At 44.1% G+C, this 19,527-nt stretch overlaps 1 protein-coding gene across 2 annotated transcripts in view; it reads right to left on the bottom strand.

Annotated features, from left to right (window-relative positions):
* Nucleotides 1–16,882, bottom strand: part of CAMSAP2 (calmodulin regulated spectrin associated protein family member 2) — a 169,832-nt gene extending 152,950 nt beyond the window's left edge. For both annotated transcript variants that reach the window (XM_089688690.1, XM_089688691.1), the window contains exon 1: nucleotides 15,853–16,882. In XM_089688690.1, the coding sequence (XP_089544816.1) occupies nucleotides 15,853–15,991 (139 nt within the window). In that variant the 5' untranslated portion in view covers nucleotides 15,992–16,882. The remainder of the gene's footprint in view (nucleotides 1–15,852) is intronic.
* Nucleotides 16,883–19,527: the final 2,645 nt, after the last annotated feature.

The following is a 19,527-nucleotide window of genomic DNA, read 5'->3' as shown; positions in this document are numbered from 1 at the left end:
CGAGCAGCCAACCTCCTGTGTTCACAGTGCAGCAGGCAGGCTGCTCCCCCGGGACTCGGAAGCAAGTGGAGATCGGCATAGCGGTGTCCACTACAGTGATTCCCAGCTATCTGGAAGCCCAAAGCCAGCTTGTCAGATTGTACACATTCAAGGATACTGTAGCAGCCGAAAGTGATTTGTAAAAGAACCCCCGTTTACTGACAACCTATGACATACATTGGTGGCAGCGAAAGGGTAAAAGCAGGTTTAGCTGCGTTTCAAATGGTATAGACACGATTAGAGTTTATAATCAGATTCTGGATGAAGTGAACTACATTTTCTCTGACTGAAGCTATACTGAATGGCCCTATATCCAGTATGAATGACACCATTGAGAAATAATTACCTTAAGGCTCCATTCACACCTGAGCATAGCGGTTTTCTACATTTTTATGCGCGTTTGTGAACATTTGTGCACTATTTGTTCAGGCATTTTCAGACTTTTTGAGTTCTGGCATTTTTGTATTAGCCAATAAAGAAAAATTTCATCTGTGACATCAACTGTTGCCATGTTTTTCCATGCCAGAAAAACTCGCTAAAGTGCATGAAAATGTGCGATTTGCGCATTTCCATGGGAATTAATCTGCCTGAATGGAGCTACAAAAGTACCTCCAAAACTTTATTGAGCTTCAAGCATTCTGCTTCAGGTGACTTGGAGTGGAGATGTGAACCATCTCAATAGATTAGTATTGATTATTTTCTACCTGAGCGTTTTGGAGCTTCGAGCTTCACGCTACAAAACACTGAGGTGTAAATAGGGTCTCCTTTATATTGTGTTCAGAAATGTACACTGCAAGTGTAAATGAGGCCTAAGAGGGTCATCACACCAAAGTGATCTTATTTGATTTCCTTCAGATATGATCATAACCATTCAACTGCCTGTGAAAAAACATTAGCTCACATGGGTTATTAATGGAAAGTATGTTCCATCTCTTCCAATCACTTCAAGGAAACCTAAGAGAAACATGGAGACTTCCACTGGTGGCTTCTCAATCTGAAAATGCTAGTTGCCAGGCTGTAACAGTGACCTTCTGGATTGAATACTTTGTGAACCAGACCAGGAACCACAATACAAATAAGGACTTCAGACTTTATTTTGATCTTTCTAATCTGCTTACTTGTTTCAGGCCAGTGATTTAAAGCACTGAAGCCAGAGTGCCAACAGTCAGAAAACTTGCTTTTTCAGAAGGCGGCCAGCAATGGCAGCATCCTTTTCTCATGACAGATTCACTTTAAATCAGTGAAAATTGTGAAAGTGAAAATTCAAAAGGAAACACACTCGCCCATTAATATTTGTAATATCCAAAGATAGTTTTGAATGTCTCACTCAAAAGATTATATTGATAGGTGTTTGACAAATTGTAAAACTAGAAATTGTTCATCACTGTTCAGTGAGGCTCGGGAGTAAAAACGGATCACAGGTTACCCAGGCTGGTTTGATGCAAAGTAGGGAAGGCATAGGCCAGCTAAAGTTCTCAAACGCGCAAGAATTTGGAGTCTAAACTTTTTTTTACCTTAACCACTTGCCCTCCAGAGGATTTACCCCCCTTCCTGAGCAGGCCATTATTTGCGATACGGCGCTGAGTTACTTTAACTGACAATTGCGCGGCCATGCAACGCTGCACCCAAATAAAATGTATGTCCTTTTTTTCCCACAAATTGAGCTTACTTTTGGTGGTATTTGATCGCCTCAGCGCTTTTTAGTTTTTGCGCTATAAACAAAAAAAGACCAACAATTTTGAAAAAAAAAACAAAAAAAACAAAACAATATTTTTGACTTCTTGCTATAAAACATATCCAGTAAAAAAAAAATTCTTCATAAATTTAGGCCAAAATGGATTCTGCTACATGTCTTTGCTAAAAAAAAAAAAAAATTCCAATACATGTATATTAATTGGTTTACATGAAAGTTATATCGTCTACAATTGGCGGTGTATATATATACACTGGAATTTTCTTTCTGCTATGCAGAGCATTACAAAGCAGCATGTCGGTGCTGACAGGGGAGAGATCTGTGTTGTTTACATTGTCACTGTTCCTCGGCGATTGCTGAATGCCGGCGGGGAATCTCCAGCCAGGACCAAGTGCTCGATATCTGTAGCCGCCAATGGTGGCGCCCCCTACCCGGAAACGGAAAATCATGTATATATACGTGATTTTGCAAGCCCTGGCCCCCTGTAGCAGTAGTTCTGGTATAGGGCAGTTAGGAACTGGTTAATAAATTCCTTGCATTAAGGTAAATGTTTAAGTAGCAATATGGCCCTGGCCTGCTCCCCCCCCTTATACTTACCTAAGCCCTCACTTAATCCAGCTCTGGCTCTCTCCCTTTCTCCAAACTCTTACAGGCTTGGATGAAAGCAGCACAAGCCATTGGCTCCTGATACTGCCAGTGAAATCTGTGATAAGGAAGCAGGGCCAAGATGTGCTGTCTGTTTCTACAGATGCAGGCAGCAGGGCTCGGGAGAAAGCCCGCAGGTGCATCCCCATAGCAGGTTGCTTGCTATGGGCGCATACCAAGAAGGAGACTGAGCAAGAGCAACGACAGGGGACCTGAAAAGAGGAGGTCCGGGGCAGCTCTGTGCAATTTCATAGCACAGAGCTGGTAAGTATAAACCTGTTTGTTATTTAAAGTGCTTTTAAATGCTATTTTTAAATTTTTTTTTAAAGAAAATGTGCTAAAAGCGATGTGTGCTATCATTGTTGACTTTCTTCTGAAAATGCTAGCCTCCTGGTTGTCGCTTCAGTACTTTTAGTCACTGACCTGCATATCTAAGTGAAGCCAACACTGGAATTGTGTATTTATTCTAGATCAATGACTAAGAAAAGTAAAGAAACTGCTGGATCAGCATGGCAGTCAAGCAACTAGCATTTTCAGAAAAAAGTCAGCATAAACAGCCTGAAGATTTTCCTCTGCACGAGTATCTATTGTTTAGCTTCATGCATCAAATAAGAACCAGATGAAAGCCTGGCACAAAAAAACATCACGGCAACAAAAAGCCACTTACTAAAAATTAACAGAATTACAACTGTGTAATAATGAAATGATAGCCACTGGTAGGAATATATAGGCAACATCTAACTGAGCACATCTGCCACCACTGATCTCTATGTATGCTATTGGCATATTATGTGTGCAATGAGAGGAGGTAGTTAGTGTCACTTTATTCCCCTCTTTTTAACTTGTTGTGAAATAAGTATAAAATGCATAAACATAATGCTTGGGTTTTAGGATTAGTTTGAAAAATGGATAGCGTTTATTTTTTTTCTTTGATAATATGTAACAATTTTAATTTTTCAAAAGGAACTGAATTAATAGGAAAAAAAATCAAGAACACTATATTTGACTATATCAGCTGCTCCAGCAAGAGGTCTTTCAATAGCAATTTTTTCCCTTGATGCGGCAAAGAATGTGTCACTGCCTGAAGCATGTGAATGAATACACAGTGCCGCTCAATATATTCCTATCGCCCACGTTCCTGGAGAAAGCCAGGAGTAAGAGGGTGCTGTAGCAACTGCCAGCAGGTTAACTGGTGTCAGTACATGAAAACAATACATATGTTGCCAGCCCACCATGGATCCATAGTAATTGGCCAAAACGTTCAATGAAGCAATTTTATCACAGTGTCAGGGCGACATTTCAAGGCCACACAGTGACATGCCTGACAAAGAGGTCCTACATGACATTGTGATATGATTGCATCAATAAAACATTTGGACCAGTCACTACAGTTCAATGATGTGCTGGCTATGTTCTGTTCTGAATACAAACACCACATCTAAGTGGTAGTATACCATCCATGTGTTTAGGACACAACTCCTATCCATGCATTAAAGGAAACCATATGGAGGCTTCCACTGCTGAACTCTCTTTTTGATACAAATGCTTTTACCCTTTTTTGAATTACCAGCATGGAACAAGCAGGCAGATACTAGCTATATGCTTGTTCCAGGTCAGTGGCCCAAAGTATGAAGGCATTTCCAGAAGGTGGTCAGCACCAACAGCCTCTTTACTGCTCTCAAAATATTTCCTTTAAAGTGGTGAACCACCTTTGAAATCAAAAACCCACATTTTACAATTAATGTAACATGGGTATTTCCATTGCACAGTTCATATTTTAGCAGGGCTCCCGGTTTCCCCCAGTCTGCAAGTCAATCTCCTGAATACTGTGGTGTTGCTCTGCCGCCCACCTGCACATAACATGCTTTGATTGACAGTTAGCTAGCTCTGATGAAGATGCAAGCCCTCGAAACGCGTCAGTTAATTGGAGATCTAGGAGTCCCATTACAGATATCATCCAGTGTGACTGGACCTTGCTATACTATATCTGATGCGCCCGTAACATTTGTTCCTTTGTGGGTATATTACTACTTATTCAATAAATGATCTTTTAAAAGGTAATGCACTAGGCCCATGCGTTCTCCGTTTGTTTCTTTATAGCCAGTTAGCTAGTGCCTCATAGAATGTTCAGCATATGCAGTACAGGTCTTCCCGCAACCAAATTCATTGGGCTTTGCTGTAGGGAGAGCTGTACTCGATTTGTTCCTGAATGATCCTGCCCCATTAGACTATACAGTGAGGAAAAGAAGTATTTGAACACCCTGCGATTTTGCAAGTTCTCCCACTTAGAAATCATGGAGGGGTCTGAAATTCACATTGTAGGTGCATTCCCACTCTGAGAGACAGAGTTAAAAAAAAAAATTAGGAAATCACATTGTATGATTTTTAAAGAATTTATTTGTCTTTTACTGCTGAACATAAGTATTTGAACACCTAAGAAACAGCAAGAATTCTGGCTCTCAAAGACCTGTTACTGTGCCTTTAAAATGTCCATCTCTACTCCACTCATTAATCTAACTTAGTAGCACCTGTCTGAGCTCTTTAAAAACACCTGTCCACCCCACAGTCAGACACCAACTACTACCATGGGCAAGACCAAAAAGCTGTCAAAAGACACCAGAGACAAAATTGTGGACCTCCACAAAGCTGGAAAGGGCTACGGGGCAATTGCCAAGCAGCTTGGTGAAAATAGATCAACTGTTGGAGCAATTGTTAAAAAAATGGAAGAGGCTAAAGATGACTGTCAGTCTCCCTCGGACTGGGGCTTCATGCAAGATCTCACCTCGTGGGGTATGACTGATAAGAAAGGTGAGGAATTAGCCCAGAACTACAAGGGAGGATCTGGTAAATGACATGAAGCGAGCTGGGACCATAGTTTCAAAGGTCACTGTCGGTAGAACACTACACCGTCATGGTTTCAAATCATGCATTGCACGGAAGGGTCTCCTGCTCAAATCATTACATGTCCAGCCCCGTCTGAAGTTTGCCAATGACCATCTGGATGATCCAGAGGAGGCATAGGAGAAAGTCATATGGTCAGATGAGACCAAAGTAGAACTTTTTGGTCTAAACTTCACTCGTCGTGTTTGGAGGAAAAAGGATGCGTTGCATCCCAAGAACACCATCCCTACTGTGAAGCATGGGGGTGGTAACATCATGCTTTGGGGGTGCTTTTCTGTGAAGGGGACAGGACAACTGCACTGTATTAAGGAGAGGATAAATGGGGCCATTAATTGTGAGATTTTGAGCAACAACCTCCTTCCCTCAGTCAGAACATTGAAGATGGGTCGTGGCTGGGTCTTCCAACATGACAACAACCCGAAGCACACAGCAAGGATAACCAAGGAGTGGCTCCGTAAGAAGCATATCAAGGTTCTGGAGTGGCCTAGCCAGTCTCTAGACCTAAATCCAATAGAACATCTTTGGAGGGAGCTGAAACTCTGTGTTGCTCAGCGACAGCCCTGAAACCTGATAGATCTAGAGGAGATCTGTGTGGAGGAGTGGGCCAAAATCACTGTTGCAGTGTGTGCAAACCTGGTCAAGAACTACAGGAAACGTTTGACCTCTGTAATTGCAAACAAAGGCTTCTGTACCAAATATTAATACTGATTTTCTCAGATGTTCAAATACTTATGTTCAGCAGTAAAAGACAAATAAATTCTTTAAAAATCATACAATGTGATTTCCTGAATTTTTTTTTTTTTATTCTGTCTCTGAGTGGGAATGCACCTACAATGTGAATTTCAGACCCCTCCATGATTTCTAAGTGGGAGAACTTGCAAAATCGCAGGGTGTTTAAATACTTCTGTTCCTCACTGTATATGAATAGTGGGTAGCACTGTGCAGTCAGGACGACCAAGAGGTGTGCATACCTCAAAAGGCATTCACGACTGCGTATGCTCAAGGAGTAACATCAGGAGGAGGATGTCCCTGAACTTGCATCCATGCTACCTGGTTTAGGATTTTATCCTGCGGTTCCCACACCAGTTCTGGCACCCAGTTCACATCTCTCCCCATCTATGTGGTGAAGCCTGGAGGTCCATTCCCAGATGTTGCCAGCTCTTCGATCTCCTCACTGTACTACTACTTGCTTTATGTACTCGCCTGACTAAAGTCACATGTGGGTGCATTTTTATTGTTTAATAAATGTACTGGTTCCACTTACTACTACCCTATAGAGTGTTTGCACTGTGAATCTCCCCTCTTGCTTTCAATGGGGCCAACTCCAACAACTAACTGCAGGAACCCCCGCTGGGGTTCTCACACGTAATTGAACTGTGGGTGCATTCACTAAGAGCATGTGAACCCCTAGAGACAGCCATTCCTGTCAAGGAAAGCTTGTGATGACTGTCTGCCTACCGCTTTCCAGAAGTAAAGAGCACACAACTGCAGCTGTAGTTACGATGGATGGTATAAATAGAAAGGGCAAAAATCAATAAAAAAGGGGTCTATATATTTAATCTGGTATGGAATTTGGTGAAAACCCCACACCTTTTTCTCCCCCCCCCCATTATACCACTCCTTTGTTTTCATGTACCTGTCAACTGGGAATACTAGGCTAACAGATGACTGTGCCAGCCAGGGATGAGTAACTAGTTGTTAGGACACTGGCAGATGCCGCTCCCTACCAACCAGGAGCCCTAAGCAGGAAGTCATTACATTTAGAAGCAGTGGTGATACTGCTGCTAAATATTTCAACTCCTACAGCAGCTGGAGGTTCCCTCAGTTGAACAACCATTTGTTCGGTCATTTGCAAACGAATCTCCATACTCTTCATACACAGAGCAGAGGCCTCCATCATATTATTTCCTCTTTTCTCTGAATGCTCTTTAACTGTTCTGGTTAAGCCCTGGTTCACATATATGTGGCCGTGTGGGCCGTGTTTTGCGCAGGCACGAGAGCTCATTCATTTGAATGGACTCCCGTGCCCCGTGACACACAGAGAAGTCCCTGCACTTCTTCTGAAAACGCAGCTCGCACGGGAACCTTGGTTCCCAGTACGGTTGCGTTTTCCAGTGCGGGCGGCGTGCCATTAGAATTAATGGCAACCACCCGCGGGTCCGCATTCCTCAGTGCAGGTGGTGCAGCTGCACATATTTTTGTGCAGATTTGCAGTGGCACCAACCGCACAAATGTGAACCTAGCCTGAATGTTCCTAAGGCTACTTCCACTTAGGATTGAATGTTAGGTAATGCTACATTCGCCTGTCAAAAGGCAACAAAAAGAAACTGGCATTATACTACATCATACTGCAAACACTGGGTATTTTAGGTGACTTTCGTGCAATTAGGGAGACATTCGCAAAGCAAATGTTTTATACAAAGGCCCCAGAGTATATATGGGTATGTTAATTTCTTCAGTCAGAATAACATGACGCTGGATATTTTACATGGTGGATCTGACGGTGCATTCCACTTTAAGAATATGTTACCATTTTTTAACCTGTGACATCACATAGAACAGACAATGAAGTAAGGTCTGAAAAATCCCAGAGTCAAAGCATCCAAGGTTCTCGAGATGAATACAAACCTGGAAAGCTAGTAGTGAACTCTACAATAAACTTTCACTGTATAAAGAACAGACTGGATTGGTTTACAAAAACATTCCTGTATTTGCTTACCATCTAACTGAGGGCATTACAAGAGCTGCTAAACCACAAGCATTGTAATGTATGCCAAGACATATATAGAATACCTAATAAGGAACAGCAATACATGTGAAACACATACAAACACTGACTTGACTGTCTTCAAAAATTGCCTGAGCAAATTATATGGCTAACAGAGCAATCAATAATATTACACCTCCCAGTAGAGGCTGCCAGTGGCTAGACGTGACTTCTATACTTATTAGTCACTGGCTCACAGCAAGAAACAGCTTAGAAACAAGTCACCTCGAATGTTTATTTATTTATCGAGTATATATCGCGCCAAAGGGTTTGCTCAGCGCAGTACAATAGAGGGGGGGACAATACATGAAACAGTACAGTAACAACAAACAGCACACAAGGGGTAAGAGGGCCCTACTCTTTCGAGCTTACAATCTAGGAGGGAGGGGGTAGAGGAACAGGAGGAAATGGCTGTGGGGGAAGGAGTGGTGGGAGGAGTGGAGGAGATCAGCTGTTAGGTGAGGGTGGGGTAGGCTTCCCTGAAGAGGTGGGTTTTCAGGGAGCGCCTGAAGGTGAGGAGGGAAGGTGACAGTCTGATGGATTGGGGTAGTGAGTTCAAGAGGATGGGGGAGGACCTGGAGAAGTCTTGCAGTCGTGCGTGGGAGGAGGAGACCAGGGAGCAAGATAGGAGGTCCTGTGAAGAGCGAAGGGTACGGGTAGGGTGGTACCTGGGAATCAGGTCGGTGAGGTAGTTAGGGGCAGTGTTGTGAATGGCCTTATAGGTCAGAGTGAGCAGTTTGAATTTAATGCGTTGGGCAATGGGGAGCCAGTGGAGGGAGAGGCAGAGGGGGGTGGCAGAGGTGGAGCGGCTGGTGAGGTGGAGGAGTCTGGCCGCTGAGTTCAGGATGGTCTGAAGCAGGGAGAGTTTGCACTGGGATAGGCCGGTGAGGAGGGAGTTGCAGTAGTCAAGGCGTGAGATAATCAGGGAGTGTACGAGTAGTTTAGTGGTGTCTGGGGTAAGGAAGGAGCATATCTTGGCGATGTTCCGTAGGTGGAGCCTGCATGTGTTTGTAAGTGATTTGACATGAGGTTGGAAGGAAAGGTTTGAGTCCAGAATGACGCCAAGGACCTTGGCTTGCTGGGCGGGATTGATGGTGGTGTTGTTGGTAGTGATGGAAAGGATGGGGGGGGGGGGGCGCGGGAAGGGGGAAAGACGAGAAGCTCGGTTTTGGAGAGGTTGAGCTTGAGGAAATGGAGCGACATCCAGTCAGAGATGTCGTTTAGGAGGTGAGTGATGCGGGCGGAGAATGTGGGGGTGAGGTGAGGGGTGGATAGGTAGATTTGAGTATCATCAGTGTAGAGGTGGTAATTGAAGCCGTGGGGAGTGTATGAGTTTGCCAAGGGAGGAGGTGTAGATGGAGAAGAGAAGGGGTCCAAGGACAGAGCCCTGGGGGACCCCAACAGAGAGGGGGAGGGAAGGGGAGGTGGCACCGTTGTAGGAAACGCTGAAGGAGCGTTGGGATAGATAGGACGAGAACCAATGTTGGGCGTCTTATGTGTGTAGATGCTGTTGCAATATTTCAAACTATTAGGATAGTTTTTTTTACAGTTTACAATGGGGTGCCTTGAGATTGTGCATAGTTTTTCAGCAGGAACTATAAGTAAAAACACAGATCACAGTGGGTTGCCTGTTCTGCAGATCATCCATTTCAAAAACATCTTGCATTCTTTTCAATGACTGCAAGGTGTTTGTGATTAAAGGAGGGAAGATTGGTACATTCATCCACACCTCCTCCAATCACAGAATGGCTTACAGTTTTTGAAAAGAATGCAAGATGTTTTTGGAATGGCCAAGCTTAAGAGTGAGCGACTCCATGTGAGCTGTATACTCCAGCTTGAACTGTAGGTTTCAGTACCTGGAAATTGGCACGGACTGTACTGCACAGTGGGAATGAAAGTAAGAGTACTGCATTAACCAGCAGCGGCAGCACACGCTTGATTATTGTTCATTTATTTTTACAGTGTAAACAGACAAAAATTGCTTTTGGACAGAGTTTAGCTTTAATTTAAGCTGATTAGAGTGCCCCAGTCACTACCGGGAAAAAAACAGAAGTGCTCCAAGTATGAGAAATACTTTTATGTCTGGCAACAGCAACTCTAATCTTCACTTTCTTGTAAAGCCATGGCCACTGCAGGACACCAAGTGACATAACAGACATTGGATGGAACCACAGCATGCATTAGGGGACATGGCACCCAACACACTCAGAAGCACAGGAGTCACTGTCCTCCAGACAGAAGTATTCTTCTTTTACATGGTGCTTCAAGGTTTTTTTTTACCTGACTTTAATGGGAGTAAGGCTTTCAAACTGATCTATTTTTCTTCCACTCTTGCTTTCAAATAAAGAGCAAGAAAAACACATGACCACGTATTCTCATGGAACTCTTCACACTGACCAAATGCAGATCAGGTGCGTTTTTAAAAATCCTGCTTGCTGCATTTTTGGTGCAGTAAAAAAAAAAAAAAGTACCTCCCTATTGAAATCAATGGAAAAATGTGGCAAAACGCACAAACACTGAGTTTTTGGTGCATTTTTTGAGCCACATCATGTTAACCACTTCCCGTCCAAGGTATGTTATAAATGTCCTCTGGCGAGAAGGGTGATATCTTGGTCATCACTGCAGCAATGTTCCAGATATCCTCTTGTAGCCCCAGCGAAAAAGCCGCTGGATTACTTTTACAGGGGGCAGAAGGGGTCACACTCCCCGTCCTCCCACCACCTTTACAGAGCTCTCCTGTGCAATAGGAGAGCCCGGCAAGGATACATCCAGCAGCATCCGGCTCCTGACATGTCGTTCCTTCCACTGTGTGTCGTCAGAAACAGGGAGCGATGAGGATTTTGTCGCTTCTTGTTTTGGTCCTTTGTTTACCTGGCCGATAACGGCCAGGGAAGCAGCCAATCAGACTGATCGGCTGCACTGAAGGTCAAAGGTGAGATGAGGGGGTCTAATAGACCCAAGATCTCTCCATCAAGAGGACCTGTCACGGCCCATGCTACTAGAAGGGATATTGTTTATCCCTTGTAATAGCAAGAAAAAAAAAAAAAAAAAAAAAAGGAGCGCCTCAGTTCCCCCACAATCGCACTCAAATGCGACCGTGCATGTAGGACAAATATGTAAAGTGCGATCACACCACACGTGAGGTATTGCAGCGAACGGCAGAGTGAGAGCAATAATTTTAGCACCAGACCTCCTGTGTAACTCTAAACTAGTAACCTATAAAGGCTTTTAAAGCATTGCCTATAGATACACTGCTTAAACAAATCAAAGGAACACTTTGAAAACACATCAGATCTCAATGGGGAAAAATATAATGCTGAATATCTATACTAATATGGACTGGGTAATGTGTTAGAAACTTAAGGATGCCCCATCGTGTGATGGAAATGAAAATTATCAACCTACAGAGGACTGAATTCAAAGACACCCCAGAAATCACAGTGAAAAAATGATGCAGCAGGCTAGTCCATTTTGCTGAAATTTCATTGCAGCAACTCAAAATGGTACTCAGTAGTTTGTATGGCCCCCATGTGCTTGTATGCAATCCTGATGTCGTGGCATGCTCCTAATGAAACGACGGATGGAGTCCCGGGGTATTTCCTCCCAGATCTGGACCAGGGCACCACTGAGCTCCTGTACAGTCTGAGGTGCAACCTGCCGGCGTCGGATGGACCGAAACATGATATCCCACAGGTGTTCTATTGGATTTAGGTAAGGAGAGTGTGGGGGCCGTTAAATGGATCAATTGCTTCATCCTCCAGGAACTGTCTGCATACTCTCACCAAATGAGGTTGGGCATTGTCATGAACCAGGAGGAACCCAGGACCCACTGCACCAGTGTAGATCTGACAATAGGTCCAAGAGTTTCATCCCGATACCTAATGGCAGTCAGGGTGCCATTGTCTAGCCTGTAGAGGTCTGTCCGTCCTTCCATGGATATGCCTCCCTGACCCACCACCAAAACGGTCATGCTGAACGATGTTACAGGTAGCATAACGTTCTCCATGACTTCTTCAGACCCTTATATGTCTCTCACATGTACTCAGGGTGAATCTGCTCTCATCTGTGAAAAGCACAGGGTGCCATAGGCGGACCTGCCAATTCTGATGTTCAATGACAAATGCCAAATGAGCTCTATGGTGTCGAACAGAGAGCACCGGGCCCACTAGAGGACATTGAGCCCTCAGGCCACCCTCATGAAGTCTGTTGCTGATTGTTTGGTCAGAGACATTCACACCAGTGGCCTGCAAGAGGTCATTTTGTTGGGCTCTAGCTAGTGGTGCACTGAAATTAAAATTCTGGTGCCAATACCGAAAATTCAGAATGCATGTAGTCGAAAACATAACCGAAAGGTCTGCGTATGTGGGGGTGGTAAGGCTCCAATTTAAATTTCTGGGGTATTTTTCTCTTTTTTTTTAAACTTATGATTTTATTGCTATCACATAGGGGACCAATAGTCCTCCATGTGATAGCAAATGAGTGACAGGTCCTCTTTGTAGAGGGGAGGGGGGCAGTGTGTGCAAGAAGAGGAGCAGTGTATGCAGAGAGGCTTCCTCACTGGCTGTCACTATATGTTGGTGATAGTTTTCAAATGCAATTGCCTGCTTTTTTTTCTTCTTAACTATAGCTCACAGAATTAGCGGTCACTTACCCTGGAGCTAAAGAAAACTTTGTTTCTTTTAACTGGGGGAAAGTGACAGCTAATTCTGTGAGCTATAGTGAAAAAAAAAAAAAAAAAAAAAGCCGGTAATTACATTTAAAAACCAGCACTGACATATAGTGGCAGTCAGTCACTGTAAACACTACTCTCCTGCCTTTCTCAGCCCCCCCCCAGATCTGCAGTACACACAGTTTCCTGTATCGGCTAAATTTCTTCTATCGGCAAAATGCCGATAGGGCTATATTCAAATATGTTTCGGTGGCTGAAATTTTGGTGCATCCCTAGCTCTGGCAGTGCTCATTCTGTTCCTCCTTGCACAAAGGAGCAGATACCGGTCCTGCTGATGGGTTAAGGACCTTCTACAGCCCTGTCCAGCTCTCCTTAAAGTAACTTCCTGTCTCCTGGAATCTCCTCCATGCTCTTGAGGCTGTGCTGGAAGAAACAGCCAACCTTCTGGCAATGGCATGCTACTAGTAGTGACACTGAACCTAGCCAAATGCAAAACTAGTGAAAAAACAGTCAGAAAAGATGAGTAGAGAAAAAAAATGTCAGTGGCTTACACCTGTAAAACCATTCCTGTTTTGGGGGTCATCTCATTGTTGCCCATCTAGTGCACCTGTTGTTAATGTCATTAACACCAAAGCAGCTGAAAATAATTAACAACCCCCTCTGCTACTTAACTGACCACATCAATGCCCCAGCAGTTTAATTGACTTGATGTTCCTTTAATTTTTTTGAGCAGTGTATTTTTTAGGTACCATAATTTTTTGCTGTTCTAACTGGCGGACACAATTTTAAAGCATGACATGTTTGGTATCCACTTACCTGGAATAACATCGTTTATAGATGTTTCTACCAAACAATTGGGTATTGTGTTTTTGTGCATTAAAGTGTAATTCTTACAAACAATTTGAAAAACCGCTCCATAAATATCACGTGACATAAATATATGCAATGCCCAGCATTTTATTCTTTAGGGCTTCTGCTAAAAATATATATATATATATATAAATATATATATATATTTTTTTTTTTTTACACATGTAGGAGAGGAATACCAAAACTGTCCCAGACTAAGTGGTTAAAAACGCACCGCAAACGTGGTAAAAATGTGGCAAGAAGGCATATGCATTTTTGCTGTGCATCAGTGTGAAAGTAGTCCAAGACTAAAGGCACTTTGACCCTGATTAACTTTTTATGCATTTTTGGTATTTTAAAAAAGTGGAGCAAATTGAATGAAAAATGTATCCCTTTAAATCCTTTGGAACTCTTCACACCAATGAGCAGTGGGTAAGGTGTGTTTTTAAAATGTCCTGCATTTTGATGCACTATTCAAAAGTGCACCAAAAATTGAACCTCCCACTCATTTCTATATGAAATTTACCAAAAACACAAAAAAAAAATGCACCTGTGTTTTTCATGCTTTTTTTGAGTCACATATGCAATTCTCACAGGTGCATGCTGGGAGACTGGAAACACAGCAAAAAAGCATCCAAAACGCATACTGCATTTTTAAGTGCATCAGTGTGAAAAGGACCTTAACCTTAACTTTTCAATCACACGACAAGAAACAGTAACTAATTGGAAGGCATGTTCAAGGGGTCTGGCTTCTGTGACTGGTCGTTATAAGATATTTTTTAACTGTCATTGATTAACATTACCCCTTTGGCCCTTTCACACCTGTGCGTTTTTTACACCAGCCTTTCTCAACCAGGGTGCCTTGAGGTTTCTTCAGGGGTGCCTTGGCAAAATGTCTAAAAATTTCCCAAAACTAATATACAAGCCAGCAGGTGGACAGGCCTGCTTTTAATTAATAAATCACTTCTAATGTTGGGTGTCCTACAAGTGTGGATGTTGCTGCATTATAAAAACTATTAGAATAGTTTCTCATATTTTAGAATGGGGTGCCTCAAGACTGTCCATCATTTTAAAGGGTGCCTAGGGACTACCCCTCATTTATGAAGGGTGCCGTGACTGAAAAAAGGTTGGGAAACACGGTGTTACACAGCTGTGTTTAGCGATTTCCAAATGTGCGTTGTACTATATAAATACTGTATAATAATAGTGCAGCACACATGCTCATTTTCTTGCATTGTAATATGGAGCATTTACCAGTCAGTTTGTTAGGGATTGCAACAAATTATAGCACACAAAATGATGATGCACAACAGAATTAAAAAAAAAAAAAAAAAACCCACACAACACACAGGTGATATTTTTCTAATTGCCTGCCAAGCAAAGCTGTGGACACCACTTATTCGTAATGTGTTAGGCTACGTTCACACTAGTGTTGTGTGCAGGCGGCAGAGAGGTGTTTGGGAAGCGTTTTTACCGCTTCCCAAACGCCTCTGCCAATTCTGCACATTACAGCACATGGTGCTGTTCTAACGGGAGCATTTGCGTTGCGGCAAAACGGACGCCTCTGGTCGAGTCAGGAGGCGTTGAAGCCTCCTATTCTAATCGATGGTGCCGCTCCACAAACGCCCGGCCGTTGCGGAGCGGTAACACCATTCAAACTACATTATAGGCGTTTGTGGGGCGTTTTTCACGCTCGGCAAACGCCTAGCAACTGCCGCTAAACCGCGCATGCGGCGTTTGCAGAGCTTTAAAAAACACTCCGCAAACGCCAAACCAACGCTTGCCAAACACTATAGGGGCATTTGGCAAGTGTTGGTAAAACAGCCAAGTGTGAACGAGCCCTTAAAGTACTGCTACATTAAAAAGTGAGCGGGGCCTAAGGACTCCAGTCCCATTGGGCTGCATTGCCAAATGCATATAAGAAAGGTAATTTGCCCTATGGCCTACTGTTTCACTTCATGGCAACGCACGTTGGTGTTCTAAAGAAAAAGTAGGACAGAATGCATTTTTAGGCAGTGCATGTTGTAATGCACTAAACCACACTACCTCATGCTTCAGAGCATGAAGATGAATGTAATGTCATTTTGGGACATTTCAATAAAGTAGGAAAAAAAAAAAAAACAGCTTTATGCATCATAAAAATGCATTGTCCTACCACCAGGTACACCAGTGGGTGCACGTTACAATGTAGGCCCGCTGTTGTGAATGGCCCCTTGCATGTACAAAACACGTAATCACTTTTATACACATTTTTGACAAGAAAAAAAGAAAAAACAAAAAAAACCATACCTGCCCCATAAGCCTTGGCAACCAGCCAGGCCATATTACTGGCCACCTTGGCCCTGTTGAAGTCATAGTGATCAAACGGTTTGATGGCGGGGACTATGAAGGTCTTCTTCACCTGTGCGTTTTCCCCAACGTCTACCATGGCTGAATCTTTGCGGCCTTCGCAATTTACATGATTCACCCAACTAACGCCAGTCAATGTAACAGTCTCCAACACCACGCCAGGCTATGTATCATCGCCAATCCCCCACATGGAATCCCCTTGTCCTTAGCTCAACCTGTTACCGATGTCCTATGACTGAACAATATTTACATGATATTCTTCCAATGTCAGCTGGAACGATCAGCATTCCTTACTTCGGGTCATACTCAGCCGAGGGCCTTAAAGTGTCTTAAATGAACCAGCAGCCAATAGATGGTGGCGTAGAAATACTTTAGTGTTTGGCTAGAAATCACATCAGTGCAATGAGAAATCCGATGTCTGTGGTATGTGTTAGTGTCAGATTGTGGAATGTAGTGCAGATCTCAGGTGATCATGTGATGAGTGAAGACCCCAATCCTGCTGGAGATCAGACGGCTGCCATCAGCATACATAGTGCCTCCATGTCATCCCCCTCCTATGATCAGTGCAATGGGTATCCGGCTGTCATCGCCAACGAGCTCCTCCACACCATCTTATCCTATAGATCCCGTCCAGTCCAACGATCCCCCGATCCCAGTAGTAGATCCCTCCGGTGATCCGGTGTGTAGTGTATGCTGGAGATGGACGCAGCTCGGCTGATGACACACAGATGATGATGATTCAGCCGTCATGGGGGTTCCTCTCATTCAACGAGCGTACATTGCCAGCGCCCGGGATTCCTCCACATCCGCACACAGCTCCGGGCTCTTCCCAATCCGCAGGATCCGCTGTGCGGTGTCCTCTCGGTGTGCAGGCCCCGCCGGCGCTCTAATTCTGGTTCCGTTTGAATGTATGAGTCCTCCCTCCTCTTCCCCTGTTTATTCCTATCTTCTTTATCTGTCCCCGCCACCCTCTTCCCTGTCTCCCTCCCCCGTTTCCTCTCCTCCCCGCCCGTCGCCGCTGCGGGTTTTCCTGCCGCACTGGATAGAAGACAGCTGTCACTGCAGCGCATGCGCGGACTGCAGGAGGCGGGAGGTGCGCACGCGTAACTCGGCGGCACAGATGGCTGATTGTACGCATGCGCCCGCAGTGAGGAGAAGGGGGAGATCTGAAGCTTGTGGAAGTGTTTGTAAAAGTAGTGCGATAAAGAGGTTGTTCATGTAGCCCGCTACTCGGAAATGTTTGTTTCTTGAGGTTTTGGGGGTTCGGAGGCGAACTGACAACTCATGGGGCTCCTGTGTCTTTGCCCACACTCAAAGCACACCCAAAAAAGGCTATAAAAGGTATCGGGCATTTCATGGGGGCCCTCTACTGACCCCAGGCCCTCGGGCAGTGCCAGAGTGCTCAAATGGTCAGTCCACCCCTGTGGGGGTTATATCTGGCAAACCTTTCCAGGGACAGTGCACTCAATAGAAACGCAGTCCAGATGCTTTTCTGCTTGTACGTGTTTTATGCTTTCCAGTACATTTTTGATGCATTTCAGATGTCAGCGTTATCCACCTGCTCAGCGGGTGATCTCTCTGGTGATGATTCCCTCTTAGCAGGCGGATGACAGGTCTCTGTCCACACCGCTGCTGCAGAGCGGTCACTGACACTGCCCGCTGATTTCAATGGAACAGCCGGATGGAAATGGACCGCCTGTCCGTTTCCACCCGATTGTCATCTGATCTGCTTGACCGATGGGGAACAGATCACCATCTGTCTTTTTGGCGTACGTACGGGATTGGATCAGGTGTCAGCAGACTATTGTCCGCTGACACCCACCAGTCCATAGAAGTCTATGGATGGACCAATCGGGTACACCTGAAAAACGAACACGCGTACCCCATCTTGTAAAGGAGCTTTACCTTGAGGGCCCTTTCATACTGAATGCAGTTGGATGCATTTTGGACTGCACTCCAACTGCATAGACAGCCCAAAATCCAGGCAGTTCACACCATTGCAGTGCATAAAAATACTGAAAATGTGCAAAAATGAATGCAAATGCACTGCATGCATAGGTACAAAGAAAAAAAATACACAGTGTGAATGGGCCCTAAATAAGGACATATGTATTTTTGGTGCGTTACAATGTGTTTTTGATGTGTTTTACTAAGTTCCAGTACAGTTCAGCGCAGAGAAAAATGCAGCACGTTCTACTTTTTCTGGAATGCGCTGGAAGTGACCCCACTGGTGTGAACTATGTAATTAAAAACTGTGTAACCTACCATCCATTTGTTTTTGATGCAGAAAAAAATGCACTGGACTGCCTTTGGTGTGAACTGGCCCATAAACATTTTAAGGGAAATCCATAGTTGTATCAAACACCATCATTTTATACCTCCAGCACTGTAATACAAGTTCTGCCTGTCTGCTGGCTATCTCATTCCACAATTTCCTAGATTCCCTGCATGCTTTACAGCTTCTCCTCTGCTGTGTACGTTCAATATCTAAGGACTGCATATCCCATGGTAACTTGCTGCCTGCAAGCAATGATTCCTCCACTGACTCTGCCTCCTGAAACTCCTCCTCTCAGCACCTCTGTAGTTCACAAGGCAGGCTTTGTGAATTATGTGACAAAGCAGTGCCTACTCACAGGGCATAGTGAATGCTTGTCAGAGAATTCAAGGTAGTAACTGAGTGGGGATCTTCATATACTGTAGCTGCTAGTATAGAGTACCCTCTTTAACCCCTTCACGCCTAAGGGTAAAACAAATCTTAACGCCTAAGCACAATTTTACAACTTTGACATGTGTTAGTAAAACTGTACATATCATCACAACTACTTTGTACATCCAGGTGGATGACCTCTACAGGCTAGACAATGACACCCTGACTGCCATTAGGTATCGGGATGAAATCCTTGGACACATTGTCAGACCCTACGTTGGTGCAGGGGGTCCTGGGTTCCTCCTGGTGCACGACAATGCCCGGCCTCATGTGAGAGTATGCAGGCAGTTCCTGGAGGATGAAAAAATTGATACCATTGAATGGCCCCCACACTCGCCTGACCAAAATTCAATAGAACACCTCTAGGATATCATGTTTCGGTCCATCCAACGCCGGCAGGTTGCACCTCAGACTGTCCAGGAGCTCAATGACCTGGTCCAGATCTGGGAGGAAATACCCCAGGACACCATCCATCATTTCATTAGGAGCACGCCCCGACATTGCCAGGAATGCATACAAGCACCTGGGGGCCAAACAAACTACTTAGGACCATTCTGAGTTGCTGCAATTAAATTTCAGCAAAATGGACTAGCCTACTGCATCATTTTTTCACTATGATTTTCAGGGTGTCTTTGAATTCATTCCTCTGTAGGTTGATCATTTTCATTTCCATCACACAATGGGGCATCCTTAAGTTTCTAACACATTACCCAGTCCATATCAGTATAGATATCCAGCATGATATTTTTCCCCATTGAGATCTGATGTGTTTTCAAAGTGTTCCTTTAATTTTTTTGAGAAGTGTATATCAAAACCCTGAAGTCAAATTGGATTTAGCAGGGCCATCATGGAGTCTAAGAGGTAGCTTAGCTCTCTGAATATTTTAACATTCTTGTAGCTTCTCTGTT

This window comes from Staurois parvus, unplaced genomic scaffold (assembly GCF_062004578.1).
Source record: "Staurois parvus isolate SC_StPar_1 unplaced genomic scaffold, SC_StPar_1.0 ptg000450l, whole genome shotgun sequence".
Lineage (NCBI taxonomy): Eukaryota > Metazoa > Chordata > Amphibia > Anura > Ranidae > Staurois > Staurois parvus.
The sequence above is the reverse complement of the archived record's forward strand: the minus strand, read 5'-3'. Positions and strand labels throughout refer to the sequence as shown.